Source organism: Coffea arabica, chromosome 5e, assembly GCF_036785885.1.
Source record: "Coffea arabica cultivar ET-39 chromosome 5e, Coffea Arabica ET-39 HiFi, whole genome shotgun sequence".
NCBI classification, from domain to species: domain Eukaryota; kingdom Viridiplantae; phylum Streptophyta; class Magnoliopsida; order Gentianales; family Rubiaceae; genus Coffea; species Coffea arabica.
The window spans coordinates 36,404,758-36,424,990 of record NC_092318.1 but is presented as its reverse complement, the minus strand read 5'-3'; the positions used below and the strand labels follow the sequence as shown (position 1 = coordinate 36,424,990).

The window sequence follows — 20,233 nt, the reverse complement described above, 5'->3', positions numbered from 1 at the left end:
AACAACCTGACAGCAACACCTCGCGCATAGAGTTGATTGGAAAGGAGCTGACCAGTGGTGGGCTGGGCGCGAGGGAGGGGACAGCGCACTTGGAGGATAGTGATGCGAGTGACGAAGGGAGAGCGGTGGAGCTACCACAGGTGAAGGGTAATTTGTCCCCAAGTCTTGTGGTCAGGCGAGATCTGAATCCGAATAATTCACTCGTGGAGTTACACATTGATCCCATAGTTGGGGATGGAAAGAGTGGTAGGAAGGCAAAGGGAAAGGGTCTGCATGCACGTTTCCAATCGGACAGGCAGCTGCAGTCCTCAATTTCCACCAATGACTCATTCTAGGTATTGTGTAATGATTAATACGCTTTTGTGGAATATTAGAGGGGTGTTTAAAGCGCCCAATTTACGACGATTGAAACACATTATTCGTATGCATGGTATCCAGTTTGTTGCCATTTCTGAGCCAAAATTAGATGCCTTTCGGGTTGAGTATATTCGCTTGAAACTATCATTTGACTATGCAATTGTAAATGTGTCAGAGGACCTGTGGATTTTTTATAATGATCCTTTTGCTTGTTCGGTGGTTGGGTCTTCCAATTAGCATGTCTCCCTATCTATTAATCACCCGAGGTTCCGGGTGCCCATGGATTTCTCATTTGTGCGTGCGTTATGTTCGATAGAGAGACATAGGGTCTTATGGGAAAAACTTTTATCTGATAAGCCTATTTCACTGCCATGGTGCATTGGGGGAGATTTTAACGTTATTGTGGATGCGCATGAGAAGCGGGATGGGCAACCTTTTTCTGTGTTGGAAGGGATAGAGTTCTTGGCCTTCAAGGAAGAGGCCGAGGTGTTTGATGCTGAGTTTTCGGGGTCGAGCTTCACATGGTACAATAATCGGAGGGGTAGGGCTAGAATATGGAAGCGGTTAGATAGATTGCTCATTAATGGGAAGTGTTCAGATTTGGCCTCACCAATTTCAGTTGTTCATCTAGCGAGACACCCGTCGGATCATGCCCCGATGAAAATTTCTTTTTCTTCGAGGCTAGATAATAGGCCGCGGCTGTTCAGATTCTTGAATGTATGGACATCCCAACCAAGTTTACTGGAGGTCATTCGAGCTACATGGGACACTGCAGTACAAGGATCACTACTTAGAGTTTTGTACTTAAAGTTGTTAGCTACCTGGAGGGCGATTCAGCAATGGAATAAGCATTATTTTGGCAATATTGGTACTGCTGTTAAGGAAGCTGAGGTTGTGCTTGAAAGGGCGAAGGGAGGAGTGACAAATGATGACTCCGATGAGGATCCCGAGGAACTTCACAAGGCGCAAGCGGAACTTAATCGGGCTTTGGCGATTGAAGAACAATTTTGGAGACAAAAGGCACGGGTCAAATGGCTCAGTAGTGGGGATCGGAATACACGGTATTTTCATACAATGGTCAAGCAAAGGAGAATCCAAGGAGCGATACTGACGGGTATTTTACATACGTGCAAGCTAAAAAATACCGAATTACACCCGTTCACTGCAAGTATACAGATCAACTAGTAGTTTAGGGTATATATCGGGTCGATCCCACAGGGAAGAGTGAACAATTACCGGTATTACTAAAGCTTCTCTATTATTTAGACTATCAATGAATAATAAGAAATTTAACCTACTGCACTTATACAAGAAATTAACAAATAAAAGCTCCTTAGGTTGTGGTATCCCTAACTACTCATGCAAGTGTTATATTTGGATCATTGAGTACTACATCTAGGCTAATTATGGTGTAATTTCCTAATGCATTTGAATCCTACTTTCGTAGTGAATCAATTATACTTATAACTAATCCATACCTATTCTCATGGTTATGAAATTAGCTACAAGTTCATTTCTTCAGTGAAATTACATGAAATGAATCACTAAAAACCACATAGGTGCACCTCTACTCTCGTGAGTGTACTCCCTATGTTTAGCACTTCTTGAACTAATGTTAAATCTCAATTTTCATTGCAGAAATAACACCTTAGATAATCACAATTAATGGTACCAGATTAATCATGATTTAAAGAGTCAAAGTGCTAAATAACTTGCTCAAATCATAGTAATCAAATAACCAAATAATAAACACTAACAATCATAGAAAGTTCAACCAAACCCAAGGCATAAACTTTAGAAACACATAATAGACATAAATTCCAGAACTTGCATATTAACTATATTTAAGAATCCAATACAAAAGATAAAGAGTTGGAGAAGAGATAACCCATGTCACTTGAGCTTCAACTTCTCTTTCTTCATCTCCATTTTCATCCTAATCTAGTCATTATACAAGAATGGATGAACTACACTTACTACACTATCCTACACTAAGGAAATGGAAGAACTACATTTCTGTACTCTTCAAGCTTCTCCCGTATATTTCCCCCTTCTCAGACCACCCAAAATGTCTCTGCATATAAACTGCTTAAGAGCTCCATTTTTCCAAGTCAAATTCCACATTTTGATTCCCAAATCTCAACTTTGTTAGGATAGTCAATAACAAATGTTTTTGACTTGAAAATAAGCCACCTTGTCTGCCCTTTTGTCTTCTGAAGCATGTGCACCGAATTCTCTTGCAACTTATAGCTGGAAAGTGGTATGAACACAAGAGAATTGACTGAGCAAATTGCAGAATTTCGGCCAGAAAACGCGCCTTTACAAAACGCGTCTACAACTCGCGTTTTGTGCACTCGCGTTTTCACTTTGTCCTTACTTCAACTGAGATTTTCTCCATGATGCAGGCCTAACTGGCTTTTGTGCAAAACACCAAAGTTGTAGATCTTTGAGTTAGCTTTCCAATGCTTCAAGAATCATCCAAATCGGAGCTTTGTAGACTGAGATATGATCAAAATACTAAACACTGGTCAGAGCTCTGTTTTCCACTTTGGACAGCTGAGTTGAATTTCGGTATTTCAACTTTTGGACTATGAAAACGGCTGAATTGGACTTTGATGTCTTCATACCAAATGTAGATATATCTCTTAGCTTCAAAATGGTACCAAGATCACCTTGATCCGATCAGTGTAGCTCCAGATATAGTCAAAATACCAAAACGTGTCAGAGTTGTCAAAACCTGACTTTTCTTGATTCAAATTGCATTTTTCCTTTTTACACTTCATATTTTATTTTCACCATTTTAATCCATCTTCAATCATCCAAATATCTTCTCAATACACTTCATTTGATGATTGAATTATTAAACTTACAAAATATGAAGTTTTTCCCATAAAAATCCATAAAATGCAATGTTTAGCCATTTTAACATAAAATGTAGTTTTTTACCAAAACCTTAGTTATTTTAGTTATTAAACTAAATAATCAAACCAAAATTAACTAATAAAACACACTAAAAAATACGTAAAATAAACCCTTGTCAAATACCCCCACACTTGAACCATTGCTTGTCCTCAAGCAATAAAAATACAAACCAACAATGATCCAAAATTTGAAAATAAACATATGTAGCATTTCAACTTCATTTCCTCAAAACAAAGTAAATAACCATTATGCAATTATTCAATTAAGTTCAAGTACTCATAATATCAAGTAAAGGAGAGCCAATTATACCGTCATTATAACAAATTCAAATCAATTTTTCATCCTTACCCAATCTTACAAGTAAGTAACTCATATGGTCAATAATAATGCTTCCTAAACTCATGATCATCTTTTAATTCTGTTTAAAAAGATATTTATTAATATTACATATCTAAATATTACTTAAGACGTGAGAATGCCTTTTGACGCGAGAATCGACATTTTTAGATGAAGATCACCGGTTACTCAACACTTCACATACTCAAGTTGCTTTGCATACTCTTAATTCAAGTACCGTTTTACGCGAAAGTCGACATTTGTAGATGAAGACTCCCGGTTACTAAGTACAAGAATCATTGGAGTAGAAGAATTTTTATTTATTTTCTTTTTTCTTTTGTTTTTTGTTTTTCTCTTTTTTCTTCATTTTTTTTCATTTTTCATCATTTTTTTCTTTTTTTTTCTTTTTTTTTTAATAGCAAAGGGAATAATAATTTTCTAAAAAAATAATCATGAGAAGAGTATTGCACTTATTAACCATATTTATCACTTAACTTATAAAATCCAATAAAGAGAAGAAATTTCATCAAATATGCAAAAAAATATAGGCATAATTTTCTCCACTTCACAAGATATATTTTCCTACAAATGCAAAATTATAATCACATAATAGTCATTTCCAAGTTAAATGAGAAAAGAAGTTTCCAAATCATATATATTTATCTCAAATGTAGAAGGAATTTGAACTACTAATGGTATGAAACTTGTTACCCCTTGGATAAAATCGAAAAAATATGAAACTTTTTGGGGCAAGTTTGCAATTTTGGACAAGATTTTAGAAAAATTTTGAATTTTAACAGAAGTCCAATATTTGCAACTAATAATTCAATCACATACAATGTATATAATCTCAATTCTCCCCCCACACTTAACATACACATTGTCCTCAATGTGTAAAAAGGAAAATCAAGATAAAGAAAGTAATACTCCCCTATGATGTGATTGAATATGAAGCTTCAAAATCCATTGTCCGTTTATCTCCAACGCTTCATGAGTTCCATTGGATAACCATTAGTGATGTAAACCTAAAAATGGAAAATGAGAAACAAAAGTGATAACAAAGGCTTAAGACATCAAAACGGCGATCCGTAACTTCAAGCCCTTGTTTTAGTGATGTACCTATAAAAAAAAATACAATAAGCAACTCAAGGTACAAGAAAATATATATGACGAAAGAAGAAAAAAGAGAATCAAGGAATCTGCAAATTTTTTTTTTTCCTCCGAAAACGCGACTCATCAAAACGCGCCACGAAGCCGCGTTTTGTGAAGTCGCGTTTCTTCACATATATTGCAGGATCGAAAACGCGGCTATGCTTAAAAACGCGACTTGGAGTCGCGTATTTAAAGTCGCGTTTTTGGTTTCTGAACAGGCTGTAAAACGCGACTTTGTAGAAAACGCGACTTCCTGTCGCGTTTTGAAGGCGCGTTTTCTTCAGTATAGATGCAGAATTGAAAACGCGATTATGGAAAACGCGATTCTAAGCGCGTTTTCAGACCAAATGCGTTTTCTTCTGCGAAATTTTTGCAGAAAGCCAATTTTGAAAAATTACCATTTGTACCCCAATCACTCAAAATGCATCATAGATCATTTGTTTGCTAAAATTCTCAATGCATGCACATGTAAAATGATCAAAATATGCATTTTAACCCCTTCTAACAAATCAAAAACAACAATTACTCAAATTGAGGGGTTGAGTTCCTTGATCAAATTTCGTTTTTTTCACCTCATTTGGTCACTTTTGCTTCCATTTCCAATACCTACAAATGAAAAATAACAAAATAACTCAAACATATACTTTAAACATAAAATCACCCCAAAATAACATAAACTTAAACAAACATTGGGTTGCCTCCCAATAAGCGCTTCTTTAAAGTCAATAGCTTGACTATTTCACCTCATTTTTCAAGGAGGCTTAGTTAACGAATAATCCACCATTTTTGGTCGTGGTGGATCATTAAATGGTGACTTTATAGCAAAAGTCACATGATCTAATGATAGGAGAAATGGAATTGACTTACCTATCCCAAGTGTTTCATAAATATTACCTTGAATATGCACCACTTGAGAACTTACCAACGGGAATGCCATGAGAGTATCTTGGGCAGCAATACCCTTAGAACCTACACTTTCAATGCACTCCTCAAGAGGGGTGAAAAATGAGTCATTAAAACTCACCTCTTGAGGTTCAAAGTTAGTTCCAAAGATATTATCATGTGAAATAGACATTTGCTCATTGAAACACAATTGAGATTCATCATTTTCATCAAAATGCAATCCATTTTCACATACAACATTCCTACCATTCATGCTAGGATCATTTTGCAATTTATTAGAAGAAATAACCTCACACAATGCATTCAATTGCTCATTTATTCTGCCAAAGTGAGAAGTTAATTCATCTATTCTTTTCTCAATCCTATCAAAACGGTCGGAAGTCACATTAGCTAACTTTTCTATAGCTAACTCCCAAGATGGTTTTGCTTTATATTGGACATTTTCAGATTGGTAATCATAAAAATATGGATAATCACTATATGCACATTGATTTTCCCAACCATAAGAAAGAGAATTGCTCCAATTAGCACTATATTGATCAAACCAAGGATTGTAATGCTTTAATTCATCATAATAATCCACATTTTGTACTTGCATACATGTATTAGTTGCATGATAACCTCCACACAAGTCACAAAACACATGATAAGAATTAAAAGCATTAACATTCCTCCCTTGCTCAATTTCATGCATAATTGTGTCCATTTGAACTTGTAGCATCATAACATCAAATTTAGCCTTTAAGCACCTTATACCATCTTCAAAAAACATACCTTCAGTAATTTCTTGGTTACCTCTGTTGAAGGAGCTTTGCACTAGGTAACCATCCATTGCCAATCTTTCATTTCTCAAGCTTTGTCCTCCAAATTGATCTATCCTCCTCATCACCTAAAATTGCTTTTAAACAACTTAAGAGCAAAATTAGTAAGAAGAATAGGTGATAAAATGCATACACACAGAAAATACTAAAATGACAGAAAATAACATTCACACAATAACTAATAAAATGTCTAAACTAATAAAGTTACTCTTCACACCGATATTGCCAAATCTTCCCCGGCAACGGCGCCAAAAACTTGACGGGTATTTTACATACGTGCAAGCTAAAAAATACCGAATTACACCCGTTCACTGCAAGTATACAGATCAACTAGTAGTTTAGGGTATATATCGGGTCGATCCCACAGGGAAGAGTGAACAATTACCGGTATTACTAAAGCTTCTCTATTATTTAGACTATCAATGAATAATAAGAAATTTAACCTACTGCACTTATACAAGAAATTAACAAATAAAAGCTCCTTAGGTTGTGGTATCCCTAACTACTCATGCAAGTGTTATATTTGGATCATTGAGTACTACATCTAGGCTAATTATGGTGTAATTTCCTAATGCATTTGAATCCTACTTTCGTAGTGAATCAATTATACTTATAACTAATCCATACCTATTCTCATGGTTATGAAATTAGCTACAAGTTCATTTCTTCAGTGAAATTACATGAAATGAATCACTAAAAACCACATAGGTGCACCTCTACTCTCGTGAGTGTACTCCCTATGTTTAGCACTTCTTGAACTAATGTTAAATCTCAATTTTCATTGCAGAAATAACACCTTAGATAATCACAATTAATGGTACCAGATTAATCATGATTTAAAGAGTCAAAGTGCTAAATAACTTGCTCAAATCATAGTAATCAAATAACCAAATAATAAACACTAACAATCATAGAAAGTTCAACCAAACCCAAGGCATAAACTTTAGAAACACATAATAGACATAAATTCCAGAACTTGCATATTAACTATATTTAAGAATCCAATACAAAAGATAAAGAGTTGGAGAAGAGATAACCCATGTCACTTGAGCTTCAACTTCTCTTTCTTCATCTCCATTTTCATCCTAATCTAGTCATTATACAAGAATGGATGAACTACACTTACTACACTATCCTACACTAAGGAAATGGAAGAACTACATTTCTGCACTCTTCAAGCTTCTCCCGTATATTTCCCCCTTCTCAGACCACCCAAAATGTCTCTGCATATAAACTGCTTAAGAGCTCCATTTTTCCAAGTCAAATTCCACATTTTGATTCCCAAATCTCAACTTTGTTAGGATAGTCAATAACAAATGTTTTTGACTTGAAAATAAGCCACCTTGTCTGCCCTTTTGTCTTCTGAAGCATGTGCACCGAATTCTCTTGCAACTTATAGCTGGAAAGTGGTATGAACACAAGAGAATTGACTGAGCAAATTGCAGAATTTCGGCCAGAAAACGCGCCTTTACAAAACGCGTCTACAACTCGCGTTTTGTGCACTCGCGTTTTCACTTTGTCCTTACTTCAACTGAGATTTTCTCCATGATGCAGGCCTAACTGGCTTTTGTGCAAAACACCAAAGTTGTAGATCTTTGAGTTAGCTTTCCAATGCTTCAAGAATCATCCAAATCGGAGCTTTGTAGACTGAGATATGATCAAAATACTAAACACTGGTCAGAGCTCTGTTTTCCACTTTGGACAGCTGAGTTGAATTTCGGTATTTCAACTTTTGGACTATGAAAACGGCTGAATTGGACTTTGATGTCTTCATACCAAATGTAGATATATCTCTTAGCTTCAAAATGGTACCAAGATCACCTTGATCCGATCAGTGTAGCTCCAGATATAGTCAACATACCAAAACGTGTCAGAGTTGTCAAAACCTGACTTTTCTTGATTCAAATTGCATTTTTCCTTTTTACACTTCATATTTTATTTTCACCATTTTAATCCATCTTCAATCATCCAAATATCTTCTCAATACACTTCATTTGATGATTGAATTATTAAACTTACAAAATATGAAGTTTTTCCCATAAAAATCCATAAAATGCAATGTTTAGCCATTTTAACATAAAATGTAGTTTTTTACCAAAACCTTAGTTATTTTAGTTATTAAACTAAATAATCAAACCAAAATTAACTAATAAAACACACTAAAAAATACGTAAAATAAACCCTTGTCAAATACCCCCACACTTGAACCATTGCTTGTCCTCAAGCAATAAAAATACAAACCAACAATGATCCAAAATTTGAAAATAAACATATGTAGCATTTCAACTTCATTTCCTCAAAACAAAGTAAATAACCATTATGCAATTATTCAATTAAGTTCAAGTACTCATAATATCAAGTAAAGGAGAGCCAATTATACCGTCATTATAACAAATTCAAATCAATTTTTCATCCTTACCCAATCTTACAAGTAAGTAACTCATATGGTCAATAATAATACTTCCTAAACTCATGATCATCTTTTAATTCTGTTTAAAAAGATATTTATTAATATTACATATCTAAATATTACTTAAGACGTGAGAATGCCTTTTGACGCGAGAATCGACATTTTTAGATGAAGATCACCGGTTACTCAACACTTCACATACTCAAGTTGCTTTGCATACTCTTAATTCAAGTACCGTTTTACGCGAAAGTCGACATTTGTAGATGAAGACTCCCGGTTACTAAGTACAAGAATCATTGGAGTAGAAGAATTTTTATTTATTTTCTTTTTTCTTTTGTTTTTTGTTTTTCTCTTTTTTCTTCATTTTTTTTCATTTTTCATCATTTTTTTCTTTTTTTTTCTTTTTTTTTTAATAGCAAAGGGAATAATAATTTTCTAAAAAAATAATCATGAGAAGAGTATTGCACTTATTGACCATATTTATCACTTAACTTATAAAATCCAATAAAGAGAAGAAATTTCATCAAATATGCAAAAAAATATAGGCATAATTTTCTCCACTTCACAAGATATATTTTCCTACAAATGCAAAATTATAATCACATAATAGTCATTTCCAAGTTAAATGAGAAAAGAAGTTTCCAAATCATATATATTTATCTCAAATGTAGAAGGAATTTGAACTACTAATGGTATGAAACTTGTTACCCCTTGGATAAAATCGAAAAAATATGAAACTTTTTGGGGCAAGTTTGCAATTTTGGACAAGATTTTAGAAAAATTTTGAATTTTAACAGAAGTCCAATATTTGCAACTAATAATTCAATCACATACAATGTATATAATCTCAATTCTCCCCCCACACTTAACATACACATTGTCCTCAATGTGTAAAAAGGAAAATCAAGATAAAGAAAGTAATACTCCCCTATGATGTGATTGAATATGAAGCTTCAAAATCCATTGTCCGTTTATCTCCAACGCTTCATGAGTTCCATTGGATAACCATTAGTGATGTAAACCTAAAAATGGAAAATGAGAAACAAAAGTGATAACAAAGGCTTAAGACATCAAAACGGCGATCCGTAACTTCAAGCCCTTGTTTTAGTGATGTACCTATAAAAAAAAATACAATAAGCAACTCAAGGTACAAGAAAATATATATGACGAAAGAAGAAAAAAGAGAATCAAGGAATCTGCAAATTTTTTTTTTTCCTCCGAAAACGCGACTCATCAAAACGCGCCACGAAGCCGCGTTTTGTGAAGTCGCGTTTCTTCACATATATTGCAGGATCGAAAACGCGGCTATGCTTAAAAACGCGACTTGGAGTCGCGTATTTAAAGTCGCGTTTTTGGTTTCTGAACAGGCTGTAAAACGCGACTTTGTAGAAAACGCGACTTCCTGTCGCGTTTTGAAGGCGCGTTTTCTTCAGTATAGATGCAGAATTGAAAACGCGATTATGGAAAACGCGATTCTAAGCGCGTTTTCAGACCAAATGCGTTTTCTTCTGCGAAATTTTTGCAGAAAGCCAATTTTGAAAAATTACCATTTGTACCCCAATCACTCAAAATGCATCATAGATCATTTGTTTGCTAAAATTCTCAATGCATGCACATGTAAAATGATCAAAATATGCATTTTAACCCCTTCTAACAAATCAAAAACAACAATTACTCAAATTGAGGGGTTGAGTTCCTTGATCAAATTTCGTTTTTTTCACCTCATTTGGTCACTTTTGCTTCCATTTCCAATACCTACAAATGAAAAATAACAAAATAACTCAAACATATACTTTAAACATAAAATCACCCCAAAATAACATAAACTTAAACAAACATTGGGTTGCCTCCCAATAAGCGCTTCTTTAAAGTCAATAGCTTGACTATTTCACCTCATTTTTCAAGGAGGCTTAGTTAACGAATAATCCACCATTTTTGGTCGTGGTGGATCATTAAATGGTGACTTTATAGCAAAAGTCACATGATCTAATGATAGGAGAAATGGAATTGACTTACCTATCCCAAGTGTTTCATAAATATTACCTTGAATATGCACCACTTGAGAACTTACCAACGGGAATGCCATGAGAGTATCTTGGGCAGCAATACCCTTAGAACCTACACTTTCAATGCACTCCTCAAGAGGGGTGAAAAATGAGTCATTAAAACTCACCTCTTGAGGTTCAAAGTTAGTTCCAAAGATATTATCATGTGAAATAGACATTTGCTCATTGAAACACAATTGAGATTCATCATTTTCATCAAAATGCAATCCATTTTCACATACAACATTCCTACCATTCATGCTAGGATCATTTTGCAATTTATTAGAAGAAATAACCTCACACAATGCATTCAATTGCTCATTTATTCTGCCAAAGTGAGAAGTTAATTCATCTATTCTTTTCTCAATCCTATCAAAACGGTCGGAAGTCACATTAGCTAACTTTTCTATAGCTAACTCCCAAGATGGTTTTGCTTTATATTGGACATTTTCAGATTGGTAATCATAAAAATATGGATAATCACTATATGCACATTGATTTTCCCAACCATAAGAAAGAGAATTGCTCCAATTAGCACTATATTGATCAAACCAAGGATTGTAATGCTTTAATTCATCATAATAATCCACATTTTGTACTTGCATACATGTATTAGTTGCATGATAACCTCCACACAAGTCACAAAACACATGATAAGAATTAAAAGCATTAACATTCCTCCCTTGCTCAATTTCATGCATAATTGTGTCCATTTGAACTTGTAGCATCATAACATCAAATTTAGCCTTTAAGCACCTTATACCATCTTCAAAAAACATACCTTCAGTAATTTCTTGGTTACCTCTGTTGAAGGAGCTTTGCACTAGGTAACCATCCATTGCCAATCTTTCATTTCTCAAGCTTTGTCCTCCAAATTGATCTATCCTCCTCATCACCTAAAATTGCTTTTAAACAACTTAAGAGCAAAATTAGTAAGAAGAATAGGTGATAAAATGCATACACACAGAAAATACTAAAATGACAGAAAATAACATTCACACAATAACTAATAAAATGTCTAAACTAATAAAGTTACTCTTCACACCGATATTGCCAAATCTTCCCCGGCAACGGCGCCAAAAACTTGACGGGTATTTTACATACGTGCAAGCTAAAAAATACCGAATTACACCCGTTCACTGCAAGTATACAGATCAACTAGTAGTTTAGGGTATATATCGGGTCGATCCCACAGGGAAGAGTGAACAATTACCGGTATTACTAAAGCTTCTCTATTATTTAGACTCTCAATGAATAATAAGAAATTTAACCTACTGCACTTATACAAGAAATTAACAAATAAAAGCTCCTTAGGTTGTGGTATCCCTAACTACTCATGCAAGTGTTATATTTGGATCATTGAGTACTACATCTAGGCTAATTATGGTGTAATTTCCTAATGCATTTGAATCCTACTTTCGTAGTGAATCAATTATACTTATAACTAATCCATACCTATTCTCATGGTTATGAAATTAGCTACAAGTTCATTTCTTCAGTGAAATTACATGAAATGAATCACTAAAAACCACATAGGTGCACCTCTACTCTCGTGAGTGTACTCCCTATGTTTAGCACTTCTTGAACTAATGTTAAATCTCAATTTTCATTGCAGAAATAACACCTTAGATAATCACAATTAATGGTACCAGATTAATCATGATTTAAAGAGTCAAAGTGCTAAATAACTTGCTCAAATCATAGTAATCAAATAACCAAATAATAAACACTAACAATCATAGAAAGTTCAACCAAACCCAAGGCATAAACTTTAGAAACACATAATAGACATAAATTCCAGAACTTGCATATTAACTATATTTAAGAATCCAATACAAAAGATAAAGAGTTGGAGAAGAGATAACCCATGTCACTTGAGCTTCAACTTCTCTTTCTTCATCTCCATTTTCATCCTAATCTAGTCATTATACAAGAATGGATGAACTACACTTACTACACTATCCTACACTAAGGAAATGGAAGAACTACATTTCTGCACTCTTCAAGCTTCTCCCGTATATTTCCCCCTTCTCAGACCACCCAAAATGTCTCTGCATATAAACTGCTTAAGAGCTCCATTTTTCCAAGTCAAATTCCACATTTTGATTCCCAAATCTCAACTTTGTTAGGATAGTCAATAACAAATGTTTTTGACTTGAAAATAAGCCACCTTGTCTGCCCTTTTGTCTTCTGAAGCATGTGCACCGAATTCTCTTGCAACTTATAGCTGGAAAGTGGTATGAACACAAGAGAATTGACTGAGCAAATTGCAGAATTTCGGCCAGAAAACGCGCCTTTACAAAACGCGTCTACAACTCGCGTTTTGTGCACTCGCGTTTTCACTTTGTCCTTACTTCAACTGAGATTTTCTCCATGATGCAGGCCTAACTGGCTTTTGTGCAAAACACCAAAGTTGTAGATCTTTGAGTTAGCTTTCCAATGCTTCAAGAATCATCCAAATCGGAGCTTTGTAGACTGAGATATGATCAAAATACTAAACACTGGTCAGAGCTCTGTTTTCCACTTTGGACAGCTGAGTTGAATTTCGGTATTTCAACTTTTGGACTATGAAAACGGCTGAATTGGACTTTGATGTCTTCATACCAAATGTAGATATATCTCTTAGCTTCAAAATGGTACCAAGATCACCTTGATCCGATCAGTGTAGCTCCAGATATAGTCAACATACCAAAACGTGTCAGAGTTGTCAAAACCTGACTTTTCTTGATTCAAATTGCATTTTTCCTTTTTACACTTCATATTTTATTTTCACCATTTTAATCCATCTTCAATCATCCAAATATCTTCTCAATACACTTCATTTGATGATTGAATTATTAAACTTACAAAATATGAAGTTTTTCCCATAAAAATCCATAAAATGCAATGTTTAGCCATTTTAACATAAAATGTAGTTTTTTACCAAAACCTTAGTTATTTTAGTTATTAAACTAAATAATCAAACCAAAATTAACTAATAAAACACACTAAAAAATACGTAAAATAAACCCTTGTCAGATACATCGAGTGAAGACCTCCGAAGGGACGTGGGTGGACAAGGATGATGACATAGCGAAAGAGGCAATCGGGTATTTTTCTGACCTTTTTTCGGGGTCTTTGGATTCCAGTTGGGGAGAGTTGGGGCATTTAATCCCGCCAATGGTCACGAGAGAGGAAAGTACGCTGTTGGCAGAGGTGCCTGACATGGAAGAAGTTCAGCGTTTGGTGTTCGACATGGACGGGGAGAGTGCTATTGGCCCAGACGGCTTTACAAGTAAGTTCTTCACTTTTACATGGGATATTATTGCTCAGGACGTGCACAGAGTGGTGGTGAGTTTCTTCTGTGGAAGTGAACTGCCTAGGTTTATTACTTTCACTTCAATTGTGTTGCTTCCTAAAGTGTCGAATCCCCAGGACTTCTCGAAATTCAGACCGATTAGCCTCTGCAATTTCTTCAACAAACTATTGTCCAGAATTTCGGTGGGTCGTCTGGCCTCGGTAGTGCCGAGAATTATCACCCCCGAGCAGACGGGGTTTGTCAAAGGCCGTTCTATAATAGACAATTATTTTTTGGCTCAGGAATTGATAGCGGACATTGGCAAGAAGGCACGAGGGGGAACGTAGCGTTAAAACTGGATATGACTAAGGGGTATGATCGGATGTCCTGGAGGCATATTATTCCATGTTGTGCATTTTTGGTTTTGGTGAGTGGTTGATTGACCTGGTCTGGAGGCTTATTTCGAACGTCTGGTTCTCCATTATCATCAATGGTAAATCCCACGGGTACTTCAAATCTAGCAGGGGCTTACGTCAGGGGGATCCTTTGTCCCCAGTACTTTTCATTATTGGTTCGGAGATGCTTTCGCGAGGGTTAAATGCTCTTGCATTGCAGCAGGGTTTTGTAGGGTTTAGAGTCCCACCAGGCTGCCCTGTAGTTACTCACCTTGCTTTTACGGATAATATGCTCATCTTTACTAACGGGTCGGCGGCTGCTTTAAAGCGTATTATGCAGGTGCTTGAGGTGTACTAGCAATCCTCTGGGCAACTGGTGAATGCTCAAAAGAGTGGCTACTTGGTCCATAAGGCTCTTCCACCAGCGTGAAAATGAGTGATCGAGCGGGTTACACAATTTACAAGGCAGGAGTTTCCAATTCGCTATCTTGGCTTTTCTTTGTATACGGGTAGATGCAAAGCAGCGTACTTTGGAGAGGTGTGCCAAGCGGTATTGGCTCAAATCATGTCGTGGAAGTCTAGGTTGATATCTCAGGGAGGGAGAATTGTTCTGATGAAGCATGTGTTTTCGTCCATTCCGGTCCATTTATTATCTGCTGCAGTATGTCCTGCCTCGGTCTTTAAGAGAATTGAGCAGGCCTGTACGAATTTCTTATGGTAAGCATCAGGAGAAGAGATGAAGTTCCACTAGATCAGATGGTCTCAGTTATGCGTCCCGGTTGAGGAGGGGGGAGTGGGTTTCAGGAAGCTCCGGGAGGTATATGCGGCCTTCTCTTGTAAATTGTGGTAGAGTTTTCGAACTGGAATGTCACTTTGGACGGAATTTATACGGGCAAAGTACTGCAGGGATCTCCACCCTTGCCAGGTGGAATTGAGGCGATTTGACTCACTGACATGGCAAAGAATGTTAGACATCAGTCGGCAAGTGGAATTAGCCATGGTTTGGTTGGTGAAGGGGGGGTCCTGTGACTTCTGGTATGACAACTGGCTTGGCACTGGAGCTCTTTGTCTAAAGGCTACGGTATACTCGGCTCTCACCTTCAAGGATTTCATCATAAATGGGGAATGGGATGCCCAGTTGCTCGGTTAATATATCCCACTTGAGCTCACCCGCCAAATACTACAACACCCGGTCCCAACGGGAGACGACCGCGACGACGTGGTTTGGAGCCTAACGGCTTCGGGGAGGTTCACGTTGGCATCGGCATTTCAGGAGGTCCCGTCAGGCTCGTAGTTCCTCAATGATCCACTCTCAGGTATGGCATCTTCGGATCCCATTGAAAATCTCTTTCTTCATGCTGCTGCTGTTAGTGGGAAAACTGCCTCTAACTGATGCCTTGTGGAGGATGGGCGTCCAATTGGCCTCCAAATATTTGTGCTGCCAAGAGGGGGCGACGGAGCTGTTGGAGCATGTATTCTCGGAGGGACAAGTTGCGATGGGAGTCTGGAACTATTTTGGTAGCATATGTGGGGTTGCTCGTAGAGGCTCATCGCTTCGGGCGTGGCTAACGGCTTGGTGGATGTCGTTTCCTATGTCTGAGAAAAGTCGGGTCCTTTACTCAGTTCTTCCCAGGTTGACAATCCCTTTTGCTCTCATGATCGTCCCTTTCCAGTTTCTTGCAATTATTCCTTGGCTTATCCTATTCATTTTTGCTGAGATTGCAGTGTCTGTATACATGCATATCACATCTTCCTTTAGTGTTTCTCTTCTGACTTGAGGCTCGCTGTTGATATGTAGTGCAATGTTTTCCTATTCTGATTCTCTTACCTGTTCATACTCGATCCAATCATCTTGTGCCTTTTGAACTGTTCTATATGGATCCGGATTGGAATTTTCAAACATTTTTTCGTTTCTTGCTTTCCAGATTTGCTAGAAAATGTTGATGGTGAGGTTTATTCTATCTTGCCCTTGTTCCTTTGAGATTGATTGTGTAGCTGTTTCCCACCAGAGCCACAAATTTTGCTATTTGTCTCTTAGTCCATCCCATCTTACTGGAGCCATTTTCCATACTATTGTTGCATTTGTACAGAAGAAGAGCAAATGCTCTATGGTTTCCACATTGTCCCCACAACAGTCAGATCTTCCCTCTTCTTTCCCAAACCTTTTGAAAGTAATCTCATTTACGAGTAGGTAGTTCCGCAGGCATTTCCACATAAAGTGTTTTAGCTTGGCTTTAACCTTCAGTTGCCAAAGTTTCTTCTACATACTATATTTTCTTATCTCCTAATTGGTTTCAGCATTGCCTTCTTTTTTTTTGCAGTGCTGGGCATCCTCCTGTCTTGCCAATGCATAACCAATCTTCACAATGTATGTTCCAGTTTTGGAGAATCTCCAGAATATTCTGTCATTTCTTCTCCCTATACTAGTAGGGATGCATTCAATCAGCTCAGCATCTTTGTTGCAGAACCATTTCTGTAATGACTCTTTTTTCCACTTCCCCCCTCTATCATCTTACTTACAAATTCTAATTGGCAATCATCAAGTTTTTTAGAGGTCACTTTACCTTTGTTCTGATCCAATTTTCCATTTATCCTTCCATATACTCACAGTACTTCCATCACCTATTCTTTTCCATAGCCTAGCAAACAGTAGTGTTTTGGCACTGTGTATACTCTTCCAGCTCCATGATGCTAAGTTTGGAGGACATTTTTCCATCCAATTAGGATCCTTCATGTTTTTTGCTTTCATTACCTTGCTTACTAGCAAATTTGGGGCTCAAATTTGGGGCGGTTAAGAATCTCCAAATTTGCTTTACAAGCAAGGCAGTATTGAAGGCTTCTAGGTCTCTGAAGCCTATTCCCCCTCTTTCTTTAACTTCTGAAATTTTCTTTCAGCTTGCCCAATGAACACAGGTCTCGTTCTCTCCCTTACCCCACCAAAACCTAGCAATCCTTGTTGTGATTTCTCTGCACAACCCTTTAGGGAGTCTAAAACATGCCATTACATATGTTGGCATGGCTATTATGACTAACTTGATCAGTACCTCCTTTCCTCCTTGACTCAGTAGCCTTTTTTTCCACCCTTAAAGCTTGTTGCTAATTCTGCTCTTTACAAATCCAAAAACTTGTGTCTTAAATTTTCCAATGGCCATTTGTAATCCCAAACATGTCCCATTTATTGCCTCTCTCATGTTGTCAAGCCCCTCACTCACCTCTTGTTTTATCTAGTCAGTGGTGTTTTTGCTATAGAAGATTGCTGACTTGTCAAAGTTCACCACCTATCCAGAAGCTTTGTCATATTTTGTCAGGATGTCTTTCACTTTCAATGCCTCATGTTTGCTTGCTTTGCAGCACAGTAAGGAATCATCTGCAAAAAATAGATGAGAAATAGCAGGATTATCCCTGCAAATTTTGATTCTTGTTAGCTCATTTTCTGCCACTGCTTTTTTAAGTAAACTGGATAAACCTTCAGCTTAGATAATGAACAGGTAAGGTGATAATGGGTCCCCTTGTCTAATGCCTCTACTTGATTTAATATACCCTACTTTTTGGCCATTTAAATTGAAGGAGTAAGACACAGAGGACAGACAGACGACGATCCATTTAACAAATAATGGACAGAACCCCATTTTCATCATATGTCTTCCTAAAAATTTCTATTCTACTCTGTCGTAAGCTTTGGACATATCAAACTTAATAGCCATGAAACCAGTTTTTCCTCTTCTCTTGTTTTTCAAAAAATGAAGTATTTCATGAGCTATCACAACATTATCAAGGATTTGTATGCCTGGAATGAAAGTAGACTGTGAAGAGTTGATTCAATGCTGTAGCACTCTTTTCAGTCTGTTTGCAATGATTTTCGAGATGATCTTATACAGAACAGTACATAAACTGATAGGCCTATATTTCACAGCTCAGTTTTTGGGATCAAAGAGATGATGGTTTTATTCACTGCTTTGAGCAGGTTACCAGTATGAAAAAAGCTATTTATAACAGACACCAAACCCTCTTTTATGATATGTCAATAATGTTGGAAGAAAAGTGGAGACATACCATCAGTCCCTAGGGCTTTGTTTGGATGCATTGAAAGCAAGACTTGTCTGATTTCTTTTTCTTCCACAGGCTTAATCAGCTACTCATTCATCGAGCTAGAAATAGTGCTTGGAACCTCTGCTAGTGTTTCCTCAAAGTTGTCGGGGTTAGTAGTGGTGAAAAGGTCATTGTAGTACTCACTAAGCTCCTCTTCAACCTCCTTCTCATTCTTGCACCAAGTCCCATCTTGTTTTTGTAAAGTGCTAATTGTGTTTCGTTTCCTCTTTGTCATCACACTTGTGTGGAAAAAAGCTGTATTTCTATCACCTTTTTCGAGCCATCTGCTTCTTGATTTTTGGCTCCATTACAGTTCTTCCTCCTTATATGCGTTGCTTAGTTGGTTTTTTATCTCTGCAATTCGACCACTCTTGCCCAGATCATTTCCCTCTTTCACTTCATTGAGTTTCTCTTTTAGCTCATTTGTCCTTACTTTGGAGTTCCCTTGCACCCTTTTATTCCATTCCAAGACCGCAATCCTTTTTCTTTTTCTCTTGATTTGCATGTTTACTTCTTGATCGTTGCAAGTTTTTACTTTTAAAAAGTCATTTTATTTTAATTTTGCCATTTGCATTGATTAAACTCTCCTTTATTTGTCAAATAAGGTTGAAAATTCATCACATAGCCATGAATTTGGATAGCGCAAGTCATAAGTGGAGTCTTATCTCTTACTCTATATTTATTTTCCTTTTCTCACATTGAGAATAATGTGAAATTTAAGTGTGAGGGAGGGGAATAATTGACTTGCTATTTAGTGTCATGTGATGATATTTTATGGATTTAAATGCATTAGAAATGATGAAATTGTGTTGGAAAAATTGCTATATGGAAAATTTTCTTGAAATTGGGTTTGTTGGCAGGGAGTTTCGTCGAGTTACAAGGGGAAACTCTGTCAAAATTTTTCAAAATATTTTCTAAAATTTCACTATGGCCCAAAAATTCTTCCAATTTTTGAAATTTCATTTTAAAAGGGCCAATTTGATCCAACCTTAAGTGTTCTAATTCTTCTACTTGTTGAAACTTTATATGTATTTTGGAAGATTTAGTTCTCAATTAACTTGAAAATGGTTATTATGCAATTAAGATCTTTGCATTTTAAAAAGTATATCTTGTAAAGTAGGAGAATTATACTTATAATTTTGCATGTTTAATAAGATTTCTCCTCTTTACTTAGTTTTACAAGTTAGTGATTGATATAGTCAATAAAAGCTATACTCTTTCTTTAATTATTCTTATGTATTTGTTAAGAGGGAATGTCTATTTATTGTCTTTTATTTTGAAAAAAAAAGAATAAAAAAGAAGAAAAAGAAAATAAAACGAAAAAAAAGAAGAGAATAAGAGTTTTTGTTTTACTGCAATAATTCTTGAACCAAGTAACTCGAGGTTGGCATTTACAAATGTCGACATTCGTGTAAAATGGTACTCGAATTAAGAGTATGCATAGCAATTTGAATAAGTGAAATATTGAGTAACCGGAGATCTTCAAGTAAAAGTGTCGATCTTCATGACAAAAGGCATTTTCACTA

General features: G+C 36.3%; 1 protein-coding gene across 1 annotated transcript; it reads left to right on the top strand.

Moving 5' to 3' along the window:
* The first annotated feature begins 636 nt into the window (after window positions 1–636).
* LOC140006982 (uncharacterized) lies at window positions 637–14,570 on the top strand. Its single transcript, XM_072049652.1, has 2 exons — window positions 637–1,418; window positions 14,075–14,570. Exons 1-2 carry the CDS (start codon window positions 637–639, stop codon window positions 14,568–14,570), a joined length of 1,278 nt encoding a protein of 425 aa, XP_071905753.1.
* Window positions 14,571–20,233: the final 5,663 nt, after the last annotated feature.